This window comes from Colius striatus, chromosome 8, assembly GCF_028858725.1.
Source record: "Colius striatus isolate bColStr4 chromosome 8, bColStr4.1.hap1, whole genome shotgun sequence".
Classification (NCBI taxonomy): domain Eukaryota; kingdom Metazoa; phylum Chordata; class Aves; order Coliiformes; family Coliidae; genus Colius; species Colius striatus.
Window position 1 is genome coordinate 14,310,997 of NC_084766.1, and position 27,511 is coordinate 14,338,507.

The following is a 27,511-nucleotide window of genomic DNA, read 5'->3' on the forward strand; positions in this document are numbered from 1 at the left end:
CCTGCCCCGCCGGGAGCCGGGGGCGGGCCCGCTGCGGCGGGGGCGGACATCGCGCACACCCCGCGGCGGGAGGAGCCGCCGTGAGCTCCAAAGCTGCAGGCAGGAGCTGGCTCACCCCAGCCCGCAGACTTGGGCTCGCCCCGGCCAGGAGAGCAGAAGGGCAGCGTATCGAGTGAGCACCCGAGCACCGAGTATGTCCCCTTCTACCTTCTTTACGTGCTCTCACGTACAGCCTGCACAGGAGAAGGGGACCGTAAGGATCTTGGCAACCAAGGGTTGTGTCTTAAATGGGCAAACGGCACCAGCTGGGCCTGCAGCTGCAGCCAGGCAGCAGGGAAGGATGCCGTGTGGCAAGGAGCTCTGTAGTGCTGAGTCAGTCCTGCCAAACCCCGGTAGTAAATAGTCACGAGCTCATCTTGAGGAAAAACAACCAAAAAAAGGAGTCTGTTTGGGTTTGGTGTGGAAAGTTCACAGTCTTTGACTATTCCCCTTGGCTTGTCCTTTGTCATGCGGCTAAATGTATGTCGGTTCAAGGTCCCATTTGGGGGGACAGCTGGGGGCTGGCAGCAGAGGGGTGCCCTGCTCTTGCTAGGGGAGCTCTCGTTTTACAGCCTTCAGCAGCTATGGCTTGGAGGTGCTCATGGGGAAACCCCGCAAGTGGCTGAGACAGGCAGGCTGGGTCAATAACACAGCTGGAGGATGGCCCAGCCCCTCCACGGAGAGAAACGGGTTCCTTGGAGAGAGAAACGAAGATGCGCCTGCTCCGAGCAGCAGGGAGCCCGGCATCGCTGGGGTGCGGGTGACAGGGCAGGAAAAGACTGGGAAGGTAACAAAGGCCCCTGGAGAAGGGGAGCAGGGAGCAGAGAAGGAGGTCTGTGGTAAAAACGACGTCCAGAGCGTGTTCTTCCGCAGCACGGAAATTACCCCGAAGACTTTCGGCTCCTGTGGCATTCCGGATAAATATAGCTGTGGGCCATGTGGGTAAATATAGCTGCCGTGCACACTGCAGTGTTGTGAGCTGGCAGAGCTGCCCCTGCGCTCCCCTGCCCGGTTCGAAGGCTCTCTCTGCTCCTCAGTCCTCCTTCAGCAATCGCCGGCTTGTGCCGAAGCCCCTTCCCAGCGGGGTCCCGAGCAAAAGCTACCCCCCACACCCCCTCCCCTCGCCAGGGGTAGGAGACGGTGAAGAAACTCCCGTGTGATTCCGGGAGAAGCAGGGCCTGGATGCAGAGCGGCCGGCAGAGGGTGCAGCCGGCTCGGCCCCGGCGGCGCTTGGGGCTGAGTCCAGCCGGCAGCACCGGACACCCCCTCGGACACCCTCCCCTGCCTCACAGGGCTCGGGGAGCAGCAAAATGCATGGACCGGAGATTGAAAGCAGAAGGACGGTTCTGCACCGCACACTCTTCAGCCTGCAAAAGAGCTGGGAGAGATGGGATGGGGCAGCCAGTAAAGCCGAATGGAGGAAGGTCCTTGGTAGGAAAGCCCACAGCCTCACCTGAAATAAGCCGAGGGCACAGCTGTGCTTTTGGTTACACAGAATGGAGGATGCTAACGTTTTCAGTGGGGGGGGGAAATAATATTGATTAATCCAGGGAAGATAAATTCCTCCAGAGCTGCTAAACACAGACAGGAAATCCAGGAGCCACAAATGTCCAAAGGCTGGAAATTATCCCCAGGCCAGTAGTGCTCCAGGTCTGCTCCCTCCCTGTCCTCAGTCCTGGAGCCTGCATGGGCACTGATCAGTGAGGAGGAGACTGGAGATGGCTGTCTTTGGGAAAGGATCATTCAGTGCAAAAATCGGAAAAAAAACCAAGCCCATCTCCATTTTTAAAAGGATTGACTCAGCTGTCAAAACCTGATGTAAGATATTCACTCATATGGACAGGCTTGCTTTACACCTGGTGTGTGTGAACCCATCCTCTTCTGTCCTTACCTGCTCAACTCCCCTGGCATTTCAGCCCACTGGAGCAAAGCTGGATCAAAGGTCCATCCCTAGAAGATGGGGATGCTGAGGATGAATCACCACTTCCCACACGCTGCTGCCCTCTCCCCCTTCCTCTGCATCTTTGTGCCCAGCACTTTGTACCCAAACAGAGGCAGGCTTCAGCTTTTCATGCCAGGCATTTGCATATATTTTACAGCACATTCCCACCACTGGGAGAAATCGGTTTCTTCAAGAGTACTCCCTTATTTTCCCCGTCAGTGTTTTCTCTTTTCAGTTATATTTGCACCAGACCTGCCGCAGAGATCCTGTTTGTGCCCTAATGCTGCTGCTCACATCGCAAATGTCTTCATTCTCCCTCCAAGACAAAGCCTTCCCAGGCACTGTTGGTGGTGGGTTTGGCTGCTCTCTGCTTGCCTTCAAATCGTGATGAAGTCAGTGGTGAGGACAGCCCTCCCCAGCGTGAGCACGGCACGTGAGGGCCATCAGTGGGTGAATCTGGTTCTACACCAGAAGAGCACAGTCACCTTTCAAAACAAGGGTAAAAAAAGTGGGTCAGCAAACTGGAGATGGACCAACAAGCAAGACCAGGTCTGTGGCAAAAAAAAAAGTGCCCAAAGCAAACAGGGACAGAGGTAAAAGGAGCCTTTGTGCAAACCTCACATCCAGCTCCAGGCAAATGGGAAGAGACTCCAAATGCTCAAACCTGTGGTCGGATGGAGCCTTCTGTGTGCAGGTGTGTGCTCAGCATTGGCAAATGCCTTGTTTTGATGATAGTTCTCCAGACAGCTGCAAACAGACAGCAGCAGTAAGAGCTGGTCAGCTTCAGAGAGGGTTTTGTCTTCTGCTGGTGATCTGTAGAGGCAGGCAGGGAGACTGGGACCAGGCTCAGCCTGCCCTGGCTCCTTCCAAGCCCCCTGCGCCATGGCCCGTACAGTCCCTGCAGGATGGCAGGGGTCTGTGGGAAGGAAGAGGCATAGGGAAGGGGCTCTGCAGGATGCTCCTGCTCCACCACTGCACCTCTGAGTGCCATGCAGGCAACATGGGTATATACCTGTCTCTGCATCCTGCCCTCAGCAGGTTCAACCTGTCAGCCAGAGCTACTGGACATCTCTCTGAGTACAGGAAATCAAAGGATGGGTACAATGGTGCTACATGGGAAGATCTGAGGATGGCACAAGTGTCCTGTTTGTCGCCCCCACTGACAATGTCTCTGCTGTAAAATCCTACTGTAAAAAAGTAATATTTGATGACAATAAATGTCATCAAACTCTGTTTGTTGTTGATCTGCCTAGCAGCTACTGCTGCAAAACCCCTGCACCACGTTCCCTCTGCCTGTGGATGCTGCCTGCACATCATCCTGCGACAGCCCCAGTAGCAGTAGCAGCATTGCTGCAGCCCTCCAGCCACCTGGCTCAAGGCTGCATTTCAGGGAAAGAGTGTTTTTGTATCTTCCAGGGGGAAGGTGAGGGAATGCTCTGAGAGACAGACTGCATCACCCACCTGCCCCAGGACCCCCCTTCTTGCCAGGGTGACCTGGCCACCCCTGTGCACCTCCGGGATCTCTGCTGCAGCCAGAGTGGAATCGGGTCAGTCCAGGGCAAAAAATTGTCTGGAAAAATCAATTCAGACAGTTCCTGGCTGCTTTTAAACATCAACACTGGCTGGTTTATACCTTATACATAACATTTCATTTTAGCAAAAAAATCAACAAAGACCTGTTTTATTTATTCTCTCTGCAATAAACCTCATTTTTCATCCCCAGTTGTTCAGTGACATCACCTTGAGAAGACGAGCCCATAAACCACAGCACCAAAGTCACCTCATTTTGGCCAGGCTGGACCAGCCAGTCACATATATTTACAGACCTCTGTACATAAACTTGTAACAGATCCCACCTGGAAAAGGGATTCAGGAAAATCCCAAAGGTGAAATGCAATGGTCTCTGTGGTTCAGCTGCTCTTTATATCCAAAAGAAGAGCTGGTAGTGGGGCTCTGCTTTGTCCTGGGGCTGTTCTCCTTCCTGGGGATGAAGCAGGCTCTGTACCCAGTTGCTCCTCAGCTCCTCTGCCCAGTGCAATGCAGCAGGGCACAGTGAAAATCTCATCTCACCTCTCATCAGGCACTTATAAATTAGGGCTCTCCAGAAGCTCAACCCAGTGCAAGTTTTGTGGAACCAAAGCATGGCCAGGCTTGTGGCAGTCCCTGGTGGGGGGTGCATGCAGGCAGAGCCAGGGCTCACCTTCCCCTGGGAGGAAACCCCTGCTCAAACAGCTCCAGCACCTCCCTTTGGTATTCACATGGTGCAAATCTTCCCTACTCCTCCTCAGTGAAGTGGGTGGCAGCCATTAGGGATTTTATGGAAATGCTCATTTGTGGGAATTTGTCCTTTTTGTTGTGCCATGGTCAGGCAGGTGCAACGAGGAGCTTAATCAGCTTTATCCAGCTTAGCCAACTAGATATAAGCACTGCAAAGACCCTCTGGCAAAGCCCTGCTCCTGCAGCACAGGAACTCGGCAGTGAGGTGGCACCTTTCTCTTACATGGACAACAAAGCACAGGTTTTGTGGCATTAATCCTCATGGAGTGGTAGAGAAGCAGAAAGGCTGTCAGGGGTTGGGTTTTACTTGATAAAAGGAAGGGAGAGTGTTCAGGCAAGCTCCTTTGCTCTTGAGGCAGGTTTTGAGAAAGAACAGCATTCAGTCCCAAAAAGACACCCACCAGTTTTCTCCTGCTCCCCCCCAGGATTTCATTACAGTGAAAGCACAGCGTATAATAAAACTGTGTCCCTATAAAAATCAGTCTCACAGACAGGCAGCCTTTGTCTGAAGGTGTAATTACAGGATAAATATGGGATGCAGACCAAGAAATGTGGTCTGGTCAGGCATGCAGTCTCTTAAGAAAACACAACAGAAGACAAGGCTGTCATTTAACACTGAAATGTCCATGTGTGCTGCAGCCCCCAGTCCCTCGCTGGCCCATGGGTCCCCATGCAGCAGCTCCCCACAGGAACCACACCGAGGCCTGCCACGGAGCCAAGGGAAGGCTGGATGCGGCCTCCAGTAGCAGCCCTGGTGCAGAAATCCCATCTGATAGTGCTGCGAGGGGACACGGGGGATTAGCTGGTCCGATCCCATTAACTGGAGCTGGAGCAAGCAAGGAGAAGGGGATCGGGGAGTCAGGCTGGCCGGCGGAGCAGCCACGACTCCTGATGTTCAGGACAAACCTTGTACCAAGCTGGAGAAAGGCCTATTCCTCCATTCCCGATGGCCAGCCTGGCAGCTCAGCTTCTCGGCCTGGCAGACATCCACTGTGCCAGCAGCTGCTAGCAATTTGCCACCTGGGCCACGTCTTAAACTAAGGTGGCATCTCAGAGACCTGCTTGCCTTAACTGGTCCCTTACTTGGTGGGCACTGGTGTCTTCTGACTCAAGCACAGCACAGTCCCTGACTCAAGCACTCCAGCACAGCCCCTGTGAGCCCCGAGAGCCTCTGAAGGGGAGGCAGAGAAACAGCAGAGAAACTGCTGTCCAAAGTCAAGTCTGGGTTAGACCCAGATGGAGCGAAGCATTAAGCAGAACGATCTCATTTAGAGGGCAACAGTGTCTACACAATTCATTTAAACTCTCACTGGTGCTATATCTGGTGTCACCTGCACTAACTCTGAGGAGAAGCAGGCTTTGGCTAGCAGCCCTGTCCCATGGGACATGTGTCCTCTCACTGCTCTGGGCTACTAGAAGAAAATGTCTCTCTGGTGACAAGAAGTATCACCACAATGTGCCTCTATTTCCCCCCAAATCCAGTTGTGGCCAGCTGGGTGGGTGAGCTGGAGGCAGCACAGCTGCAGGCAATGACCTGTGCAGGGCAAGTAACAGAAGCAGGAGCAGCCTTGGGTGGGGAAGTGAAGGGTGGGAGTGTGTGTGGTTCTTTTATTTGTTGCTTAAGGCAAGCCTGAGCCTTTTGGGAGCTGTTTTATTTCTGAAGGCTTTGAATCCTTTGAAAAGTGAATGGAGGAAGAGCAAGGCTGTATCTTTTGTGGCCCAATCCATCTGAAGAGATGTATATCCCTCAAGGCACTGCCTCTTGTGGTGGCTTTCCCAATCCATGCTTTTTCTCCCAAATTCATGCCTTTCCTCCTATAGGGAAGGACCAGAGCAAGGGCAGGGTGAGGAGGAGGTGCCCCTCCTGGGGGGAAAAACCCCTCCCCAGTCAGCACAGGGGGAAGTTCAGCTGCTTTAGCCTCAAAAGGAGCTGCATGTCCCTTGCAGCTTCCCAATGAGTCTTGGCACCGTGTGGGACTGACAGCTGCGTGGGTTTAATGGGAGCAATTAGCCCCTGCAGAAATCTGCATGGGGCAGATTTTCCTTCTGTCCCATGACATTTTTGACAGGAAGCTGGAGGGTGTCCAGGAAGAAGTGCTTGTGCTAAGCTAGAAACGACAGGCTGGAGCCAGCCGAGGCTGAGGCCATAGTGCAGGTGAGAAGGGGCAGCTGTCTGTCTCCTCTGGCCTCAGCTCAACCCAGTTCCTCCTCCCCTCGCTGCTTTGTCTGTCCTTGCCTCTCAACCTTGCTTTGGCCAAGGCCCCTTCATGCACCGTGGGGATGCCAGGCACCCCTCTGATGTCTCCTTCCTGGCTCTGGCAGCCGAGCAACTATTTCCTCCTTGTGCTGCTTTGCAAAGGAACAACTCATTTAAACTTAATTTGCTCTGAAAAAAACAACCTAACGGGTCCATCTGCAGAAGCACAGGACAGGCACTTGCCTGGAACCGTTGCTCTGGGTCGCGCCGTGCCCCCTCCGGCGGCGGCCGAGCTCGGCGGGCTCCTCCCAGCGCGCAGCTGCGGGGCTTGCAGCCGACCTCGGCGACCCCGCCGCCTTCCCAGCGGGCAGCCTGCAGACAAAACCCGATTCACTCGGCAGAGCCGCGGCTGCTTGCAACGCCGAGCGCTGCCTGCGAGACAGGGAGGGGGCCGGTGGCTCCCCGTCGCCTGCAAGTGATAAGGGTGTCGCCCCTGCCGCTCAGTGCAAAGAAAACCCCACTTTCACACTCTCTTCCCGCCACGGAGCACCCCAAAATCGCACCTTGAGGCCAGATGCTCCCCGGCGAGCAAAGCGCTGAGCTCGCGAGCCTCGCCAGCCGGTGCGTGCGGGCGGCCGCCCCGGGCTCCGGCACGGCAGCTCCCCGCCGCCCGGCCTCGTGCTCCTCAATGCCGTCTCTGTTCTCCCTCCCGCCTGAGAAACGCGGCTTTGTGAGCTCGCCCCAGCCACAGCTCGTGGCTGGAGCCCCGGCGCGTTCCTCCCGGCCGCCCTGTGCCAGCAGAGACGCAGCCCAGCTGTGCCCAGCCGCCGCCTCATCGCACCGAGGTACTTGTGCTTCTGGCCGACAGCTCTGCAGGGAAGAGGTGATGTGGGGCTGCTAGGGGGGGGGGCAAGTCTCAGGCAGAGACAACCACTACCCTCCACCGAAATGGCTGGCTTCTCCCTTGGGTAGCTGCCATAAGCCAAAGTCTATGGGTACAACAGGTTGTGCTGCAAAGCAGGCTAAACATAGGCATTTTAGTTCACTAATTGGGAATCGGAGGGGGCAGCTCAGCACCGGGCTGTTGCTGGGTGGAGAACTGCAGGTGGCAAACACCCTGGAACTCCCTGTGCCTCTACCGGTACCAGTCACCTCTGGGTCCTGTGGGCATGCATTTCTGGGTATTGTCCGTCCTGGGGACACAAACATGAACGCCAAAGAGACAGGAGATGCTTTGGACTCGATGCTGTTGTATTTTTGCTTTTAATTAAATAAGTCCGAGGTCTGCAGTTGCTCCCACATGGAGGCCTGGGGGGGTTATAGTCCGATGGTCCCCGAGGGCTCTCCTGGGATGGTGTGGCAGGGCACGTGGTGGTCTCTGGACAAAATCTGACCTCCGCCCCCATGGCTCTGGGTGTCTCTCCATTTCTTTGGAGCACGTTGTGCTGCTCTGATTTTGAGGCTTAGCTCCTTGGCCTGCCTCCCCCTCTTTCTCACTTAATAAATAAATAAATTCACCTGTCCATCCTGGTATGCAAATACACAGGAGAAAAAGGAAAGAAAAAAACCCCAAGCTCCCCAAACCACTCGGAAGAGCACCAAACCACAAAGTCACCTCATTTCATTGCAGCCCTAGCGCGGCCGGTGCTCCATGGGCAGCTGCTGCCCCAGCGTGCCTCCAGGGCAATTCCCAGTCTGTGCTGGTGTGTTAAGGCACTAAACCAGTCAGGCCTCTGGGGTCCAGGTCCTTGCTGGCACCACGGGGGTCCTGTCCTTGCCTTGTCCTAGCTGGGAGGGGTGACAATGCAGAGGTGCTTGGTCCTGTTGCCCTCGGCTTGCCCTCACCCTCCTCTTCCTCAGTGCAGCCCCTAAGCTGAGGAGGTGGCTCTGGTGCCGGACCCTTTGCTTTCCCCCACTACCCCTCACCTTGCAATTTCCCCTCTTCTGGAGAAATTCCGGCTCTGCCAGGATGCTGTGGCTCCTGGGGCTGCCACCTTCCACCCGGCAGCAAGCGAGGAGCATCTCTGGGTGCAGAGACCCCTGTGTCACCTCCGGGCTGGCTGGGAGCACGGCTGCAGCCTCTCGTTCCCCCCCGCCGCCGTGCCCCCAGCCGTTACGTGACCCAGGAGGGCTGTGCCTCCTCCAGCAGGCTGAAGGAGCGGTTGGCCAGCGCGGCGGGGCTGCTGGCCAGCTTGTAGCCAAAGAGGCGCATGGCTGGAGCACAGGCGTCCTGCACCACCTGCGCCAGCTTGAAGGGGATATTGAACCGCCACTTCTCAAACTGCTCGGAGGAGTTTTTGCGGGTGGAGTAGACGCCGCTGCCATCACGGGGTGCCTGCGTGTTTTTGCCGATCCACTCCTCCACCTGGGGGGTGAGGGGGAGCCCGGCGAAGCGGTACATCTCCTCCGCTTTCTGCAGGGGCGCCCGTGCCACGTCCTCGTAGCGCACCAGCATGTAGCGGCCCCGCAGCCAGCCCGGCCGCCGCAGCCCCAGCTCGGCCGACAGACGGATGCTCTCGCAGTTGCCCCGCAGCCGCTGCACCTCCTCCTCACGGAGGGGAGCCTCTCCTTCCGATGCCCACTTCTTCCAGGTCTCGTACTTGCCCGAGAAGGCCACCATGCGGGAGGCCAGCACGGCCCGGGGGTCCCGCACCAGCTGGATGATGCGCACATCCAGCCGAGGGTCCTCCACCAGCGGCTGCAGGAACTCGAGCTGCCGGATGCGCACCGTCTTCAGCGCCATGTGCTGCTTGCGCCGGCACGCCTCGGCGGCCAGTGTGATGTTGAGGGGCCCGCAGCGGCGGTTCTTGCAGTGGTACTTCTCAAAGACCTTCTTGGTGCTGGGCGTGCAGACTGGCTCCTCGCAGAGCGAGCGGCTCGAGCCCCGCCGGAACATGAAGGGCGTCAGGTGGCCCTCGGGCGCCGGCGAGATGAAGCTCTCCAAGATGTAGAGGTCACAGAGAAGGAGCTGCTTGAGGACGTCGCGGTAGACCAGGGCTGAGCCCACTGCATTGGCTCCTCCCGGCTCAAAAGTCACTGTCCTCTCGATATGCCAGAGCGGCTCGAAGAGGTAGAAGATGCTGCCTTGCTGGTTGAAGAACTCCCCTACGAAGGAGGAGCCGGTGCGGGTGGTGGCCATCAGCAGGACGTGGCGCCGCGGGCCGGGGTCCCCGTCAGCCGCCAGCTGCAGGGTGACGTTGCGGAGGTGAGACCTCAGCTGGGAGAAGGCGGCATCCAGCTCCTGCAGCGAGGCCAGCGAGCCGTTCTCAGCTGGTGCTGGGCTGGCCTCTGTGCTGTTGGCGTCTGCCAGTGCCTGAGGGGACTGCTTCAGCTTGTCCGACACCCTGCAGGGAGACCCAGCCCAGCCTGGAGGAGAGTGGGACCACCCCCACGTCCCATCGGGGGTTTTTGGGGAGGCTTCTGCAGCACAGGAGCTCGGGATGTGGGGGAGAGACAAGGTTAAAAGCGTGGAGTGGCTTAGGCACCCGCTCCCTACCTGGAGATGAAGTTGTTCTCCTTCTCGATGATGATGAGGCCGATGACGAAGACCAGCAGGACGGCATACTTGCTCCTCATCTTCAGGCAGTGCAGTAGTTCCCGGAAATCCTGGGGCAGAGCGCGTCGGATCTCCATGGAGAGGACACACGGGTCCCTCCCGCTGCCGGGGAGGTGGCCTGGGCTAGCTGCCCGGCATCCTCTGCCCTGCCAGCCCTGCCTGGGGTGGCCCTGCCTGCAGGGAGAAGGAGGGTCAGCACGGTGGCGACTCTCTGTGGGATGACCCCACAAGGTAAAATCAACAAGGTCTCCACGAGCAGTAAAAAAGGGAAAGCTCCTCCCTACCGCTCCCCTCCTGCCGGCATGGAGCAGCTGCCTGAAGCCCCCATTGGCCACATCCTCCCTTCCTGAAATACGTCTGCCCGACAGCACCCCTTCCCGCGCCTCCGCCGGCCGCCCCTGCCAGCTCTGAAACCCAATCCCCACCACCCCGACAGCTGCCTGCCCCCCGCCAGCCAAAAACCTGCTGCCGGCAGCAAGGGCCCCCCTGGACGCAGGGCATCGTGGCTCCCAGCCCCTGGGAAGAGCAGCTTTGGGGAGGGCTGCAGGCTCAGCTGTAGGGCCCCAGCGTGGGGCTGCGTGGCTTCCGCCTTCCCACAGCACCACAGCAGCGGCTGCTTGGTCACAAAAACGAAACAGAGGGTGTGCAGGAACGCTGGTGGGGCAGAAAACGGGGCTGCTGCTGCCAGTTCCGCTCCAGGCGCAAAATCATCCTGGGGGCTTTACCCCAAAAAACCCCCAAACGCGCAAATGATGGTGCAGCTGCTCGGTGTGGGAGGCAAAACGCACCAGAAGAGTCAGCATCCCCCTCAGCAGAAAAGGGCCTCCTTGCAGCCTTCCTCGCAGTGCTGAAGAAATCAGAGTGAAGGAGGGATCTGCTCTGAGCTGCACCAAACCCACATCTCAACTGGGACACGGTGGAGATTTGGGGTGCCAAGGCCACCATTTGGGACGCCGAGGCAGGTCCCCATCATGTTGTGTGTGCTTATTTCCACAGCTGGCGCCTGCTCCCTGCCCATCCACCCGCCCGACGCGGGGCCGATGCTGTTTGCTCATCCCGCTTTCCTGGCCAGCTTTCGGTGACTCAGGGAAAGGCTGTTTAGCTTTGGTCTGGATCCGGACAGCCCATCCCACTTCTGCTTCCAGGGGTGAAGTGGGGCACATGGCAGAACCCTGAGCTTGTGGGAGCCCCTGGGGTTTGTTGGATGGGAGATGCCCCAGCTGAGCCGTGGTACCTGCAGCCCTGGGCAGGGCACAGAGTGGGGAACCCTGCCAGCCGTTGCGGTGTGCCCAAACCTCCCCACTCCCGCTGCAGCCAGAATGTGCACTTTGTGGTGTTGCTCATGGAACACCCCTCCTGCTGGGAAGGAGTGTGGGCATGAGGAGGGAGATGTGCCCAACGGCCAGGGCAGTATCCCAGCTTGCCTGATCCCAAGCCTGTGGGAGGACAACGATTTTCCCAGCTTGAGCAAACTGCTTGGCTCCCAGGGCTTGGCTTTGAGCCATCTCCTTCCCAGCAATAGCTGCTAAAAAGAGACACCCGCACCCACGCACCCAGGAATGGCTTTGGTGGGATGCAGGGACCCCAGAGAGCCCTGCCTGGTCCCAAGCCCCCTGGCTCCCCCCTTCCCTCTGCAGTGAGCAGCACAGACATCCCCCCCCCCACACACATGTATGTGTGTTTAGCAGCCCTGTTAGTTCAGTCTGTCAGCACACGGCTCCTCGGGGACGGGCCAGCAGCCAGGGCAGGTGCCTTTCACTGTGACGCCCCCCAGGTGCCCCCTCCTCGGTCCCGCTCTGTGCCCCTGTGATGACAGGACTTGTCGGAGTATTTGCACAACTGGGAGAAGAAATATCGAAAGGCCTGGATGTGCAGCTGTGTCTCAGCACCTGGCAGAGCTGCTGGCAAAGCCCTGCAAAGCGCTTTTGGCTTTGTGGCATCCCAGGGAGCGGTGGCAGCGGGCTGTGTCCCTGCCCCTGCCTGCACTGCTGCCTGGAGCAGGCACACAGAGGGGGCAGGGCAGTGACCTCTTGCTTGGACAAAACCCCTCAGCAAAGCCAGCCCAAGGGTTTCCCACTCTAATACCACCAGCTGACCAACCACAAATGAGCCACAGACCAGGAATTATTCAAGGGGATGACACAGAGCCGTTTCCAGCAGCACTGACAAAACCCCGAGTCACAGGCTCAGGGCAGACATAATTCGTTAAACGAAGACCCGACTGCAAACGTCGTGCCTGGGACACACAGCGTGGCAGCGATAGGCACGGGGGCCCACGCAGGCTGAGCCGTGGGGCTGGGGGACAGGCGGGGTGACCCGGTGACTCAGCATCAGAACTCTCTTCCTCCGTGGGGCCCGTGAGGCACAGCCCAGGCACGGCAGTGAGCAAGCCACAAGCATCCCTTTGTGAGTGGGAACAGAGGGGCTCTGTGTGCCCTGTGGTCACCCACCGGGGCTCTGCTGGGGCTCTGCTGGGCTGGGGCTGCGAGGGGAGCTGGTGAGGGGTGCGCTGGGGTGCTGCTGCCGCCTGTGCCCTCTGCCAGGGATGGACAGACATAATCTCTGGTGAAGGCAAGCAGTGATCAGCCAACGCTCTCCTCTTTCTCTGCACTTCTCAGAGTGGAGTGATTTCTATGAGCACTAAATTGAGACGCCCCAGAAGGGCACGGAAGGGGAACTCCCCCATGCTGCTCCCAGCCTTTTCCTATCCCTCAGGCTGGAAATGCTTTTAATTTCGTCAGGGATAGCCACAATTCCCACTGTCGAGATGATAAAAAGCTTTGTGGATTTCCCAGCTAAGTCAAAGCCAGCAAAGGGGCTTTTTCTTTTCGGGGGTGATGGTGGTTTTGTTCCCATGCAGAGCTGCTTGGGTGGATAGCCACCACTACTAGCAAGTTAAGTTAGCCTTGGCACAGCAAGGAGGGAAGGACTCAGATGGTAACAGAGATGCCAGATCACTCAAGTCTGGTGCAGCAAGTCAGCACTCTCACTGGCATTGTAGGTGGGGTGAGGAGAGCAGCATAGCCCCAGGGCAAGGATGGTAAAGCCCCGAGGTGAGAGGAAGGAGGGAAGGGATGCTCTTGTTGCTCTTCTGCAGGGCATTTCACAGCACTGCCTGTCTAGGAGAGTGGAGCCAGAGTTTTCAGATCAAATTTTGGAAAGGAAGGGTCTTTCACTAGGACTTGGGGCTCTCATCCCCCTCCTCCAGCTGCCTCCGAACACCTACTGGGTGGGATCCAGGAAAGGAAAGACGCCTGCGGGCTGGCGGGGGAATCCAGCTGGAGGTGTGACTGGATGAAATCACATTTTCCTCCAGTGACTCAACAGGCAACAACTGAGCTCCGGACAAGGAGTGATGGTGAAGCACCTACTTGCAAGCTCCCTCCCTGCCCAAGATCCCTCCGTCCATCCAGCCCTACATCTGACCCCATGCATCCCTGCCCAGCTCCTAGGAAAAACGAGCCAGTGGGGACCTGTGGCTGAGCTCGCTGCCCTGGGAGTAATTCCCTCCTGGCTGCTTTGCTTCATCAGATTAACAGCAGTAACACAAGCCAGCAAAACACAGAGGCAGAACAAAGGCAGAGGGGCGTTTATCTGCCTCTCCCGGGCACTTATCTGCTCTCCCCACTGCTCCCTTTGTCTGCAACCTGGGAAAAAAAAAAAGAAAAAGAAAGAACCCACCCTGAATTCCCTCTGTATTTACACCACCAAGGATTTCCGCTGCCCACTTCCTCCGGGCACTCCCGCTTTGCTTTCACCCCCCAGCGATGCTGATCCAGCCCCTGGCTCGGCTCCAAGGCATGGCACAAGCGTGGCATCGCTTTGGTTTGCACCACCGCTCCCGCTGCTGGTGCAGCTAAGGATCCTGTCTAGGCAGGTACTTTTTGCTTAAAAACATGTGTATTCAAGCTAAAAAAAAAGGGGGGGGGGGGGGGCGGAACTCGCCTCCTACAATGTTTATAAAGTTGCCTAGAATAGCCTCGAGCCTCATGAAGTTGAAGCCTGGTAACTGCTCATTGGAGGAGAAAGTTGGGAATGCAAAGTCCTTCTGACTCAGGCAGGGACAGGCTGCTGGCGCCTGCAGCAGTGCCTGTGGCAGCTCCTGCAAATCCAACACAGGAACCCCACTGTGAGCAGGGCCCTATGTCCCTCTTAGGACAGTAACTCTGCCCCCTGGCTTGGGCAGCCCCCCGGGGACATGGACAGGGGTTTGCTCCTCCATGTGTTCGGTCAAGTTAATTCAGGGGCCATTCTCATTTTTCCTCCCTGTGTCCTTCCCAGCTCTGCCCCTCAGTCCTCCAGCCCACCTTGGCTTGGTCATCTGCTCTGCTCTTAACTCAGCACCCCTGGCCAAGCCACCCTGGGAGCTGAAACACATGGGTGAGGACAGAGATGGGAGGTTATGGTCAGGAGCAGCAGTACTGGGTGTTGGTTCCAACAAGCAATGCTTAAACAACTTGGTTTTCATCACATGTTCTCTCAAATTTCAGGTGCATGAGGTTGTCTTCCATCCACTATTTATTAGCCCCTCAAGGAGGCCTGCTGAGCTCTGGGATGACCCAGATGGGCTATCCTTGTGTCCCAGAAAGCACTAGCCAGAAAGGATTTATTGAGAGGGTGGTGTCAGGCAGAGTAATGCCAGTGACAGGAGCAGTCCAGGCTCCATAGCCAGGACACACAGGTCTTTGCTCTCCCTCAGCTTGGGTGGTGTCCAAAGAGAGGTGTTTTCTCCTGACCCGGGAGCAAGGAGAACTGCTGCTGCCCCCTGAGCCCCTAGTGAAGGAGATAGGGCTTTCAGAGACATCCCTGCTGTGCATGGGGGTAAAATCCCAGGTCTGCTGGCACGCCAGACTCTATTGTCTTGGTTTGATCTGGACAGGGAGCCAGTGGGGACAATCTGAGCTGGCTAAGAAGCCTATAACCTTGAAACCAACTTGCTGGAAACCACAGGTGCTGGTGGGGTGGTGTTTGCAGCCCCACCTGCAGCAAAGATATGTGACTGAATACATCAGCCAGCTGGGCAGCAAAGGGGCCCAGACAGCAGACCACCAAGATGGGCAAGAGGCCCAGCTGGTGCTGTTAGCAGGGCCCTGGCAGCACAATGCCAGCCGCTGTGCGTGTGTCAGGAACCGCAAATGCCCATCCCACTTCAATGAGCCCTTTGGGGCACAGACCACGGTCCTTCCCACTGCCCCATGCTCCTGCTCTCCACTGCTTCACGCTAGCCTGGAAGGTCCTCCACCAAGCCCAATCCAAAACCAAGGACACCACTTGCTCTGTGCTCCGCTCTGCTCCCCTTTCACCCCAGGACAGGTGTCTGTGGCCCTCTGGGGACCTCCAAGAGGGACTGATGCCAAGAGATGTTCAGCAGGGGAATAGTGAATCCCTGCTGCCTTTGGGAAATGAAGACTCCCCCATTCTGGCCACGCAGGGAGACCAGGCGTGTGAAAACCAGCCCTGCACTGAAGCGACTTGGTAGATGTGGGAAAATTGCAGATTGAATCCCTGTCCTGGCATAGTGTCATAACTAATTGACCATGGAAAAGGAGTCACACTTTCTCTTGGAGCGTGAAGCCAGGCTGGGGTCCCACAGTGCAAAGGCAGCTCCCCAAAACACAGCCAGTGCTCGCAGGCGCTGAGCGGGGCCCAGCCCGGGCGGCTCTTTCCCCTTAGGATACCCCAAGTCCCAGGCTACCCCATGACCCCAGGGTACCCCATGCCAGCCGGGTCCTGCCTGGCTGCACGGGGCCGTTAGGGTGCTGGCGCTGCAGCTCCGCCAGAAGAGCCACTGGCTCCTGGTGGCCAAGGGCCAGGGTGCCCCAGCGGCCCCGGGGCAGAAGGGGAAGGGTGAGGACAACTTTCCAGTGCTCCGTGGTAGGGGCTGTCAGGCCGGATGATGCAACTCCGGGATGGTTTGTGAGAAAGTCTGCTTTTCTCGCCCCAGACGCGCTTCGCTCCGGACGGAAGCTCAGCGTCGCGCCTGGAGCTCGCCCTTCGTTCATTTATGATTGTTTTTCCTCTGTTTTGCTGTTCTTTTGAAAGAAAGCAGCGGAGCGAGTTCCGGGCCGGCCGTGTGCCGGGGGCACGTTGTGTCCCGGGGGCACTTTTGTCCCGAGGCCGGCGGCGGGCGCCGGGGGGCTCGCAGCGAGACAAAGGAGCGGCCGGGGCCGGAGGGAGCACAAAGGAGCCGGCGGAGCCCGGGGCCGTCCCCGCGGGGTGGGATGCAGCCGCCGAGCCCCCCCGGCCTCCTGCCCTCCTTCTCTCCCCGCCGCCCCGCGCCCGGCCCCGCTCCCCCTGCCCCGGGGACGCTGCGGTGGTGGAGGGGTATCCCCTCTTTGCACCCCAACTTCCCGCAACTCCCCGCCGCGCCGGGAGAGCGAGGCCTGACCCCCGCCGCCATCGTCCCCTTCGCCCCGGGGCGGCCCGCGGCTCCTGCTGCCCATCGCTCGCGGTCCCCGGTTGCGCCCCCGTCCCGGTCCCGCGGTTGTGCTCCGATTCCAGCCCCATCGGTCCCGGTCCCCGCTGCACCTACCCGGCGGCGGCCGCTGCTGGTCCTGCCGTGCGGGAGGAGGGAGGGCAGCGGGTCCCCTGCTTTTCTTCACGGCGCTGTCATCCTCCCTCCCTCCTTCCCTCCCCTCTTCCCTCCCTCCTTCCTTCCTTCCTTCCTCCCTCCCGGGGCGGTGGCGGGGGGAGCGGTCCCGGCGCCTGGACGCGGGTCCCGGGGCGGAGCCGGGCAGGGTCCCCGGGCCAGCCTCCCTCCCTCCCGGACACCTCCTCGACACGCCGGGACTGGAAGCCGGGAGCTGCCGACCCCACACCCGGGATGTCCTAGGGGGTGGAAGGGGCCGCCAGAGCCCGGAGAGGTGGGGAATGGGGGACCGAGAGCACGCAGACACCCCGCAGAAGTGTCCCAGGAGGGCCAAGGAGAGTGCTTTCGCCGGCACCCTGGGGCGATTCGGGCCGCAGGCTCCCGTCCAGCCTCCTGCCTTCTGCAGTGGTCGGGGTTTTATCCTGCAAACCTCCAAGGATGGAGCTGGCACAGCCTCTCCAGGCAGCCTGTGGGCTGCTGGCCCTTCTTCGTGGGGAAAATGGTTCTCCTTATTCCACTCTGAACTTCTCCCGTCCCAGCCCTCGCTCTCCCACCACATGAGGGACGTGACTCCATCTTCTCTGTGACCACTTCACAGATGTGGGAAAGCTCCTTCTCCTCATCCTGAGCCAGAACTGTGTGCAGGGTTGTCGCCTTTCTCCTGAATTTACCAAACTCGGTTTTCTCCCCAAGCAGGAGCCATGGGTGGGTTGCCTCATGTGATGGTCATATCCTTGCCAGCGAGCACGTGCCTGTGCTGAGCAGCAGCTCAGGAGGACACCGGCTGTCACCGTCCCCACAGGGCAGGCTTGGAGGCTGAGGCCTTCAATCACAGAGAAAGGGCTGTTCTGCCTGATGTGCAGAAGTTCACACAGCTCCCTCAGAGCTCTGTAATGTTAGACACTGAGAAGCTGAGGGACATCTGGCTTTGCAGGCAGGCAGAGATCCGAAAAACCTAGTCCCAGTAAAAACTTTCAGCCTTCTTTTGCATTCCTGGCATAGTTTTTCTGCTACGCATGTGGCATAGGCTAAAAACGCAGGTTTTCTTGGCTTGGGTGTGCACCAACCTGCATAGCTCATTAGTGGCTTCCTATTAGTGAGGGTAAGGTGGTCAGGTCTGTGCAGAGTGCTAGTGCTGTGTGCTGACATACACACCTCTGCGCTCACAGGTATGGAGGGACGCCGGGTATTAACGCAGGGATGCTGCGGACCTGCCCGGTGCTGCTCGGAGGCACGTGGGGCTGGTGGCACAGTCTGTGTGCAAACATCAGGGCAGGAAAGCCTGGGTGTGATGTTTATGGTACAGCCTCCATCCAGCTATACAGTCGTACATCCTCCTGCTTTTTCTGGTTGCAGTGGGTGTGCTGCAGCCGCTGTGATCCAGCTGCAGGTGGGCACAGGGACAGGCTTGCCACAGCTCTGGCTCCTGATGCAGCTCCCAATGCCACCAGTGGAGCCAGGGTGAAGGGCAGTGCCCACAGTCTCTGCCTGAATGAGGCAAATCCAGGGCTTGCAGGATCAGACCTGGGTGGGCTGTCAGGTTAATCATGTCAAAAAGAGCAGATAAGTCTGTCTGGCCGCACACCACAGGGGTTTTGTGAGGTTTTGAAACTCCTCGCTTGTTATTTCTATTGAAAGAGGGAATTCTGCCTCAGATTTTGTGGGCAGAGGAGATCTTGGTGGAAATACGCCCTTAATATGTAAATACTTTTGAGGTGAGGGCAGAGAGAGGCTGGTGGGGAGTGGGACACCCAAGCTAGCAGGATGTCCTTGTCTTTGCAGGATGCTTTTGCAATGGTCCCAGGGGAGTGTCAGGAGCAGAGGGGGGACCTGTGCTGTGGGGCACAGGCTGTGGCTGAAGTGCAGGTGCCTGAGCCCTGGGGGGTGCTCCTTGCCCACTCTGCAGGTATGTGTGGAGCTCTGATGAAGATCACCTCCCGATTTCATCAATAAATAAAGCTGGCACAGGGAGGAACAAAGTGCCTTCTCCTGTCTGCAAACTGTAGAGAGAGGTGACAGGAGAGGCAAGGAATTGTGTTTCCTCTAGCTGCAGGATCACATTCCCTTCGCCTCTCGCTCCTCTTCCCCCAGGGATAACGGAGACTCGTCTGCTCGCTCTCTGTGTTGCTCACAGGTGTGTGTGCACACATGCACTTGCACACAGGTCTGCTCTCCTGGGCGGGAGGAGGAGGGGAGCAGTCCCCAGAATGACATCAGGAGCAGGGCAAGAGGGACATGTCGCTATAGCAACATGGATGCTCTGAGTTTTCAGAGAATAAAGACATCTGACGCTCATTTTCCACCCTTGGTCCAAGCTGGTGATGTGGCTGTGATCAGGTCTGGCTCCAATTTAAAAAAGCCTCTGCTGGTCTTTGCTTTGTTAAAGCCAGAGCAGTGCCTGTCCAGAAATCTGCCTGTGAGTTAGATGTCACCAAATTCTGTCCCCACATCCCTTCAAGTGCCATCCGGTGGCATCTAGCAGCAGGACATGGTGACAGGGCACCTGAAAATGATCTGCAAGCTTCAGTGCAAGAGAAACCTGTTTCTCCTCCACTTTGCTGCTTCCCTCAGAGACACTTTGGGATTTTATTTCCCAGGAGGTCATGATGTGGCTTGGAATTGAGAGTCAGCAGAGAGACACTTCTTATCTGAGCTTATGAGATGGAGAAGGTGCCCTGGCTTTGTTTCAAGGCTGAACTCCTCTCGGAGTTATTTCATGCTTGCGAGAAAGTTGGAAACCCGTTGGCAGCGCTTCTGCTGGTTGTTGTGGCCAGGTGCCCACATGCCAGAGCGATACTTTTTGACATGTTCCTCGGAGAGGTGATGGTGTGTGGCTGCAAAATGACAGTCGTGAATACCCTGATTTCCTTTTATGTGAGCCAAAGGGTGAAGTTGTTTCAGGGGACAGGACTGCATAGACACCTGCAAATGGCAGGATTCCTCCCACGGAGACAGTGGGGCAGCTGCTGATGGGACTCATTCCCAGCTGGGGCTGGGCTGAGGACCTATTATGACTGGGTGAGCTGGCCCAGGGAGCCAGGACTCACGCCAGAAGGTCTCTGCCTCCTCTAGTCCCTCTAGCGACAGGGATGGGGAACGTAAAGCTGCACAGATGTTCACACTGAACTAAAATATGCAACACGGGTCCTAGCATGGAGCGTGACCTGGCCAAGATTGGCCTCTGGAGAGGGAGAAGGTTGTCTCAGTGCCATGGTGTGGGTATATTGCCCGCAGAGCTGAGAGAAGCGTGTGTGTAGGTGCATGCACAGCCCCCTGCCCCCCAAGCACTAAGGCAGTAGCTCTGAGGGAAAAGCAGGCAGTGTCCCACTCCAGCTGAAGATGAACCCATTTTGCAGCTGAGTGCAGGGTTCTGCCCGTAGCCTGTACCTGCCGTTCCCAAGAAAAGCACTCTGAGGTGCTTGCCGGCAGACCTGTTGGCTCACTAGCCATGGGCTGATGAGACAGGCAGCAACGTGAGAACCTGCTTTTACCTTCCGAGGGCCAGGTGCCATCTTCAATCCCCAATCCACCTGTCCTTGGCCTTTTCCTCTTGCCTGCCCCTTCCCACGTAAACTTCAGCAGGGCGTTTGCATGCCCTCTGCCCAGCCTAGCCTGCTTACCAGAACTGGGGTATGAACCTTGCCCACCTCCTGCCCTCTCGTATTTCCCCGTGGTATTTTAACGGAACACAAGCCCAGCCCGGAGGACAGCTCTCCCCACGTGCGCACAGGCGGCGCGGGGATGCTTCGCCCCGTCCCGAAGGCGGAGCCGGGGCGCTGGGGGGGGGCGGCTTTAACCCCTTCCTGCCCGCCGCGCTGCCGCCGCCGGCCCCCTGGCGCCCCCTGGCGGCGACGGGCGGCACCTCGCGGTGGCACCGAGGCGCCCGGCGCGATAGCCGCGGCGCGTGCTGACGGCCCGGCCGGCGCTGCCCTGGCCCCGGCTGCGTGGCCAGAGCCCGGGGCGGCTTTGTCGGTTCTCTCTTCCCCATCTCTTTCAGATGAGGTGTCTGGCTCCTGCCTGCGCCCTGGCCAGCCCTTGCCTTCCTCCCGCAGTGCCCGCTCCTCTCCTGCCATCTCTGCTGGCACCAGGAGCCTCTCTCTTCAGTTGAATGTCTCTCCTTACTGGCAGAGGTGTGTTTCAGAGCCAGGACCACAGCCCCTTGGCTTTCAAGGGGAAGGCACTGCCAGCATCGCCATCAGAGAAGAAAAAGCCAAGTGGCCACAAAGTAGAAGAGGGCAGCAATCCCAAACAGCAGCCTGTTTGACAGGACCCAGGGGCTGAGGGGCACAGTGGCCGGCACAGAACCTGGAAAGGGCAACCCATAAACCAGGAGTGTGTGCTGGAGGGTGAGCCTGACTTGAGGCTGTTAAAAGCCCTCATTGTTTGCCACAGAGGCAGCAGGCCGAGATCTCTGTGAGGGAGGTGGCAGCACTATCCTGTTTAGGACATGGGCAGACATTCAGGCCATCCTCAGCACATAACCCAAGGAAGTTGTCACTGCCGTCCATGTTGAACTGATACTTGGCTGGTTTTTATCCCCTATCCGTGGGAGGGGAGGGCTCTGCTTTCTTGTATTTATTTTCCTAGCTGTCCTCTGTAGGCAAATTGGCCCCAGCAAACCCTCAGAGAGATTTTTTCAGCTGATCTTTTTCCTGTCTCCTAGCAGATAAGCTTAAACCAAGCAGGCATAGAGTGGGAGCTTGGTGGGAAGCTCTGTTCACAGCTGAGGTGCCTCCTGCAGCTCCTCCACACAAAGTGTGCAACACCCTCAAACAACCCCACACCATGCTTTCTGTTCCTTTTTCAGTTCTGCTTCTCTGAAAAGTGCTGAGGGCGAAAAAAAGAAGTTAGTTTATTTTTAATCATCCCAAACACTTTCTGAACCTGCAATGCAAAGATTCACTTTGACCTGACGAGAGCAGTGGGTCAGGGGGATGTCTGGCGAGAAGAGAGGCTGCAAACCTTAAAGTAGTGACACTGGTAGAAAATGTCTCTCATGTCCCCATCCTGGTGACAGGCAGCAAGGCCAGCCTGCTGCTCTCCCAGCTGAGCACAAAGCCTTCTGCTTCCTGGTTTGGCTTTTTAATTCTCTGGCACAGAAAAAAGGTGAGTGAGAAGAGAGAGATGATCACATGCAGACTGCAAGTGTGTTTGTACTGGTGCCATTGGCTTTACAGCTGCACTGCAGCAAAAAAAATGCCATCAGGTGCTGGTCAGCATCTTTGTAAGGTCAGCAGCATCCTCAGCTGGCTAAAATCCAGGTCTCCCTGCTCTCTACAAACGTGGAAAGCTCCTCATCTGAGCACTCCACTTTCCCAACACATCATTCCAGGAAGGGAACTCCATTTAGGATCACAGAATCGTTTTGGTTGGAAAAGATCTTGAAGATCATCAAGTCCAACCACTGACCTCACAATACCAAGCCCATCACTAACCCTTGTCCCTCAGCATCTCAGCTACACGGCTTTTCAATATCTCCAGAGATGGAGACTCCACCACCTCTCTGGGCAGCCTGTGCCAGTGTCTAACAACCCTCTTGGGGAAAAAGTTGTTCTTAATCTCCAATCTAAACCTCCCCTGGAGCAACTTGAGGCTGTTTCCTCTTGTCCTGTCACTTCTTCCTTGGGAGAAGAGACTGACCCCCACCTTGCCACAACCTCCTTTCAGGTAATTGCAGAGAGCAAAGAAGTCACCCCTCAGCCTCCTCCTCTCTGGGCTACACACTCCCAGCTCCCTCAGCTGCTCCTCACAAGACTTGTGCTCCAGACCCTTCCCCAGTTCCAGTGTATATTTTTGCAAAATATCAGGGCAACAAAAAAGATGAGCTACAAATAACACGTTAGGGTAAGGAAATAAGCTACATCAATAAATCTAGTTTATTATAAAACTCATCTCGAAGACCCTCTTCCAGCCAAAGGCTTCTTACAGGTTTCATCAACACCTGGGAACGTTTTGATAAAAGCACACTGTCTCACAGATATCTTGACACCAAGGGGTTAGTTAAGAATAAGTCACCATAGCCAGAAATCCTTTTTGTATTCTTAATACCCTCTCATGGTGTTGTTGATGAGGAACAGAAGAGGACACCCTGCAGCAGAGAGTATCCCTGGCGTGCACTTTGGTCGCCATATTACACCACGTTCTACTTTTTAAGAGGAGTTAGCAGCTAACCTACCACACAGCAAAGCTAAATCCTCTAGCTTTATAGAACAGGCTTCAGAGAAGACTGGTGTAACCTTCCAAATCCTGTTGCAAACACCTGCTCTGCTGTGGAAACTGCATGAGCAAAACCCAGTGGGCAATGTGGCTGAGTACCTCAGCACCTACTGCTGAGCACCCAAAAGCCTGAGTCACCCCTGGGGTTTCCTGGGTTCTATGTACTGAATAAAAAGGCAGTTCTCACTTCTTCCTTTTGGAGGGGAGAAAATGGCACAAGTCCCAGTTGGGTTTTTTTTGCTCTCCTGCTCAGGCTCAGAGTGGGCAACTGGTGCTGTTCAGCACCATCAGCTGCTTCTCTCAGGGGATTTCTCTTCATACAGAGGCTGGTCAGAAGAGCCTGCTCTCAGGCTGGGTCAGCCCCTCAGCCGTGAAAGCTGGACAAAAGCAGCTTTATTTGGTTAGTCCTGGCTTGTATCAGCAATGGTGTGACCAGCAAGACCAGGGAAGTCATTTTGCCCCGGTACTTGGCACTGGTGAGGCCAAGCTGCAAGTGCTGTGTTCAGTGTTGGGCCTCTCACCACAAGAAGGACGTTGAGGTACTGGAGTGTATCCAGAGCTGGGCAACTGAGTTGGGGAAGGGTCTGGAGCACAAGTCTGATGAGGAGCAGCTGAAGGAACTGAGGTTATTTAGTCTGGAGAAGAGGGGGCTGAAGGGAGACGTGTTCACTCTGCACCTATCCGAAAGGACGCTGTAGCTAGGTAGGAATTACTCTCTTCTCTGCACTAATGAATGATAGGACATGAGGAAATGACCTCAAGTTGCATCAGGTGAGGTTTAGATTGGAGATTTGGAAGAACTTTCCCCTGAGAGAGTTGTTAGACACTGGCACAGGGAGAAGGTGGTCTTAAATAGCTGGTTGGATTCTTCAACGTTGTACCACTTTGTGCTGTTTTATTTTGGTTCTGTTTTGGGGTTTAAGGTTATGCTTTAGTTGATGTTGCATTAAATTATTTTCTGTTTTCTTCCCCAAACCTGTCTGTTTCCCCCAAACCGGAGTAGCCTGGTCTGTTTTGTCCTGGACCTTAAGGGGCAATTAAGCTCTCCCTGCCCTTTGGCAATCCTCAGGCCTTTGGTATTTGAGGCTAATTGTAGTCTTTTGTTCCCTGATGGGCCTAAACCATGACACAACAAAAACGATTCTGCAATTCTATGAATTTCATGATGTGCTCAAATGCGCCTGAGGCAGGAAAGAGACTGTCCAGTGCTCTGCTTCTGTCCCCGACACATGTTCCCTGTCCCTTTCTTTGTGTCACTTGCTTGACTGGCAGGGTTTCTTTTTTGGACAGGGTGGGATAGTTTTAGTTCTTCCTGGAGCCCAGCCACTGTTGCAGAAGGGCAGATAGTGGCTTCTGCCAACCCCCTAATAGTCATACTGTAGACTACTGTAGTCAGTCTGCTTGCAAAAGGAAGATAACATCTTTGCCTGGAAACCTTGCCTGGCTTGCTGATAACCAAATCCTTGCTACTTAACACACAATAAGGGTACCAGGACCTTTGAAGCCTTGCTCACAAGAGGTAATGGTCTTTCCAATGAAGAAGCTGAAACAAAAGCACTAGAGCAGATAAAGAACAGAGAACCAGGGACTTCACTGGACATCCAGAGGGATGGCCAAGACCTGTAGCTGGACCTCTGCAAAATCCACCTCTAGGAAATGGCACAGCTGCATCCCAGCAGCCTGCAAGGGTGAGACATGCTTCTCCATCCTGGCAGCTCTGGATGTCTTGGGTGTCATTGGAAGGGCATGTTGCGAATGAGAGAGGGTGTGTGATGCAGGGCAGGACCCTCCTGGGGTAAAACACATAGGTCTCAGAGAGAGAGAAGGAGCAGGGCCACCTTGGAGATCACTGGCTTTGTGTGGACGCTTGTGAGAGGAACCACCACTACATGATAGTCTTTGAGTGCAGTGAGAGAACAATTTGACCCTCTGGTAGGGAAGTTGTAATTGGACCAGTTGTTGAGAGTTAGCTAGGAAAAGATCAGGGGAAACTCAGATACTTTTGATAGAAATCACCATAAATTCCACATATCTTCTGATTGCCCCAGGCATCATCGGTAACACTAAATATGAGCAAACCTCCCTTGTTTTCTAAGCTTCCCTGTGAAAGAAGAGCACCTCAAACCTGACAGTCCTCATTTTTATGGAAAAACAGCTTCCAAACCTCTCAGGGTTAATTAACTCTCATTTTCAGATCTGCTAGCAATGGCTCTGAACCTTGGCCAAGTGAAAGAGCACAGAGATCAGCTGCAGCTGAGCAAAAAAAAAAGCAACCTGAGGGGAAGCAGCTGTTGGGTAAGTTTTAAAGGGTAGCTGGAGGGTGCAGTAGTGAATGGAACTCGAGATGGTCTTTTTTATTAGGTGGGCAGCAGCTCCTGAGATGTCCCTGGGTCAGTGTCTCCCTCACTCCTTCCACAAGCGGTGGGTTTGACCCTGTGTGTTAAGCCAGGATTTGGTGTTCTTTACAGAGCAGTTCCTTTTCTGTGGGCTCAGCTATGCTTTTGTTCTGTAGCTGGCTGGATCACAGTGCCCAGGATGGGGAGCTAACTCCTACGCCTCTTTGCCCGTCCCTGGGGAAAAATAAGAGGGGTTTTGTTTCTTCTCTGACGTTCACCATAGCAAGCAAAGCTCAGCAGAATGGTGAGTTTTGACCTAGTGATTTCCTGGCTGTAGCTGAGCTTGTGTGGGTACGTGGCACTGATTTTTCTCAGGCCTGTGATTTACAAATTGAGAGTTAAAATAAGTCTTTATTGAATCAGTTCAGGGAAGAGGTGAGAAACAAGTCTGAAACACATGCATTAGATAATAAATTGTGAGAAATCGCGATTGCCAAGGAAAATCAAGCTGTAGGCTTGTGATACTTCATCAGTCACAGCACTGCCCTTGGAATCCATAAAACATCTCTATTTCCCTGTGTTTGATGTGTCGAGAGGATGCTCAAATCCCCAGCTGTTGGGTGAGTGGTAGGAAGGATACAGAAGGGGAGGTTGCTAGCAGGGAAAGGTGATGCTGAATTCTCCTGTGAGATCCCAAAGTGCTGAAGGGTTGCTCTTGGGCCTACTTGTGCTGCAGGCACATGGAATTGTTTTTACTTAGTGTGAAACATACTCTTTGAAACTGGAAGGTGATGGAACAGTAAAAGGTCCTCAGGGAGTTTGACATGGGACCTCTCTGTCAGACTTGGAGCAAGCAATGGATGAATGCTGCAGAGGCCAACTTGCTCACAACTATTCAAATCCTAGACTTAGTTGGGATGATGGAAGAGGGAGCTTGAGCCTCTGACTGTATTTTTAGGTTTTCATACAAGAGGGCAGAGGGCAACTATTCAGCTGCCCATGGCTCTGGGTATGGGTTGTGTGCCGCCGGTGACTGTAGGATGATGAAAGATCTTGTGGTGGGAGCTGCAGTAGCTGGCCTCACCACTTCCCTCATGGTGTTCTTGTGACTTTGATTAATCCAGATGCATGCCAGTTTTGGCCAGGGAGTAGCTATTGTTGCAAACTTCACTGAAATCCACTGTCTGGCTTAAATGTCCTCAACTGCCAGCATGCAGCTGAGGCAGGATCACATGTGAAGAGGTACTGGCCTGATGTTTCCTGAGTTTGTGACCCAGAAAAGGAATGGCAGCCCTTGCAGCAGCACAGTTGCAGGCGAGCAGCTGTCCCTGCATGGCCCCTAACTAAATTCTGGGGCTGCTCATTAAGACCTCAGACTACACAATCTCCCCAATCTGTTCCCACCCCTTGCCTTACACACCAGCTAAAACCCTATTTGCTCATCCAAATTTTTGAGAGCAGCTTATTTGAGTTTGGACTGGAAGGAAAGCCCTTCTGGCTGGTACCTTCTTCCCCAAAATGTGTTCCCTTCAGTGCCTTCCCTTTTGCTTTGGATGAGGGAAGAGAAAGCAAGTATTTGAACAGTGAAAAAAATTGTACAAAGTCTGGGGGATGGGTGTCTTCTCATTCTGGTTCCTCACAGGAGCCCTTGTAGCTTTTTGTCCCCTACCAACTCTTATTTTTTTCTACAAAGCCTATAATACTTTGTCCTTTTCCTTAAAGCTCTGGCTCCTGGAGTCCCGTGATTATCTAATCGCTTCCGTGTCAGCTGAACTGTGTCACGGCAGATTTTCCATCTGCTGTGAAAGGACTGGATTGAAATAGTCTGTGCTGCTGAAAAAGTCCTTAGAACTTCCAAGTGTAATCCTTGACAACCTCCAACACAGAAAGCAAATAAAAGGGGCTCAGTCCTGGCTTTTTTTTTTCTGTAAAAGCTTTTTGGGTTTGGCAGGCAGGTTTTGCCCATTTCTAGCTGGCAGTGGTAAAAATAAGGTGGTGGCACTTGGTGCTGCTGGTCCTGTGTGGAGAGCTGAGACAAGTGAAGGAGGAAGAGATGGAAGATGAAGATGGGGAATGTGTTGCCTTTTTCCTTGGAGTGAATGCACAGAGGATTATCAGACTCTGCTCTGAGACACCTGAGCAATGCTCAGGTTTGTTTCCTGAAGACAGAGCCACTGCACACCAAAAATCCCAGTGGAAGAGAGGCCTTACACAGAGGAGATCCCCACAGGTTCACTTGCTGCCCAAGTAAACAAGGCCTGGCCAGGCTGTTTGATATTTGCTTTGGAAGATGAGTGCCCTTCTTGTGAGGATACCCTGGGGTTTGTGCAAAGATCATACTTCCCCAGAAAAAAAGTGG

The 27,511-nt window shown here is 55.6% G+C and overlaps 1 protein-coding gene across 1 annotated transcript; it reads right to left on the bottom strand.

Annotated features, from left to right (window-relative positions):
- Window positions 1–7,685: 7,685 nt before the first annotated feature.
- CHST3 (carbohydrate sulfotransferase 3) lies at window positions 7,686–16,647 on the bottom strand. The gene is made up of 3 exons (XM_062001464.1): window positions 16,544–16,647; window positions 9,952–10,185; window positions 7,686–9,799 (listed from the first exon to the last, which is right to left on the bottom strand). The coding sequence occupies exons 2-3, from the start codon at window positions 10,086–10,088 to the stop codon at window positions 8,569–8,571; spliced, it is 1,368 nt and encodes a 455-aa protein (XP_061857448.1). The 5' UTR covers window positions 10,089–10,185; window positions 16,544–16,647; the 3' UTR covers window positions 7,686–8,568.
- Between the last annotated feature and the right edge of the window lie 10,864 nt (window positions 16,648–27,511).

What these genes read in the sequence shown, in the direction of transcription:
- CHST3 (XM_062001464.1), bottom strand. Translation starts at nt 10,088, where the DNA reads ATGGAGATCCGACGCGCTCTGCCCCAGGATTTCCGGGAACTACTGCAC. An exon ending in GAGAACAACTTCATCTCCAG is followed by an intron (nt 9,800 to 9,951) that starts GTAGGGAGCGGG and finishes GTCTCCCTGCAG; the next exon opens with GGTGTCGGACAAGCTGAAGC.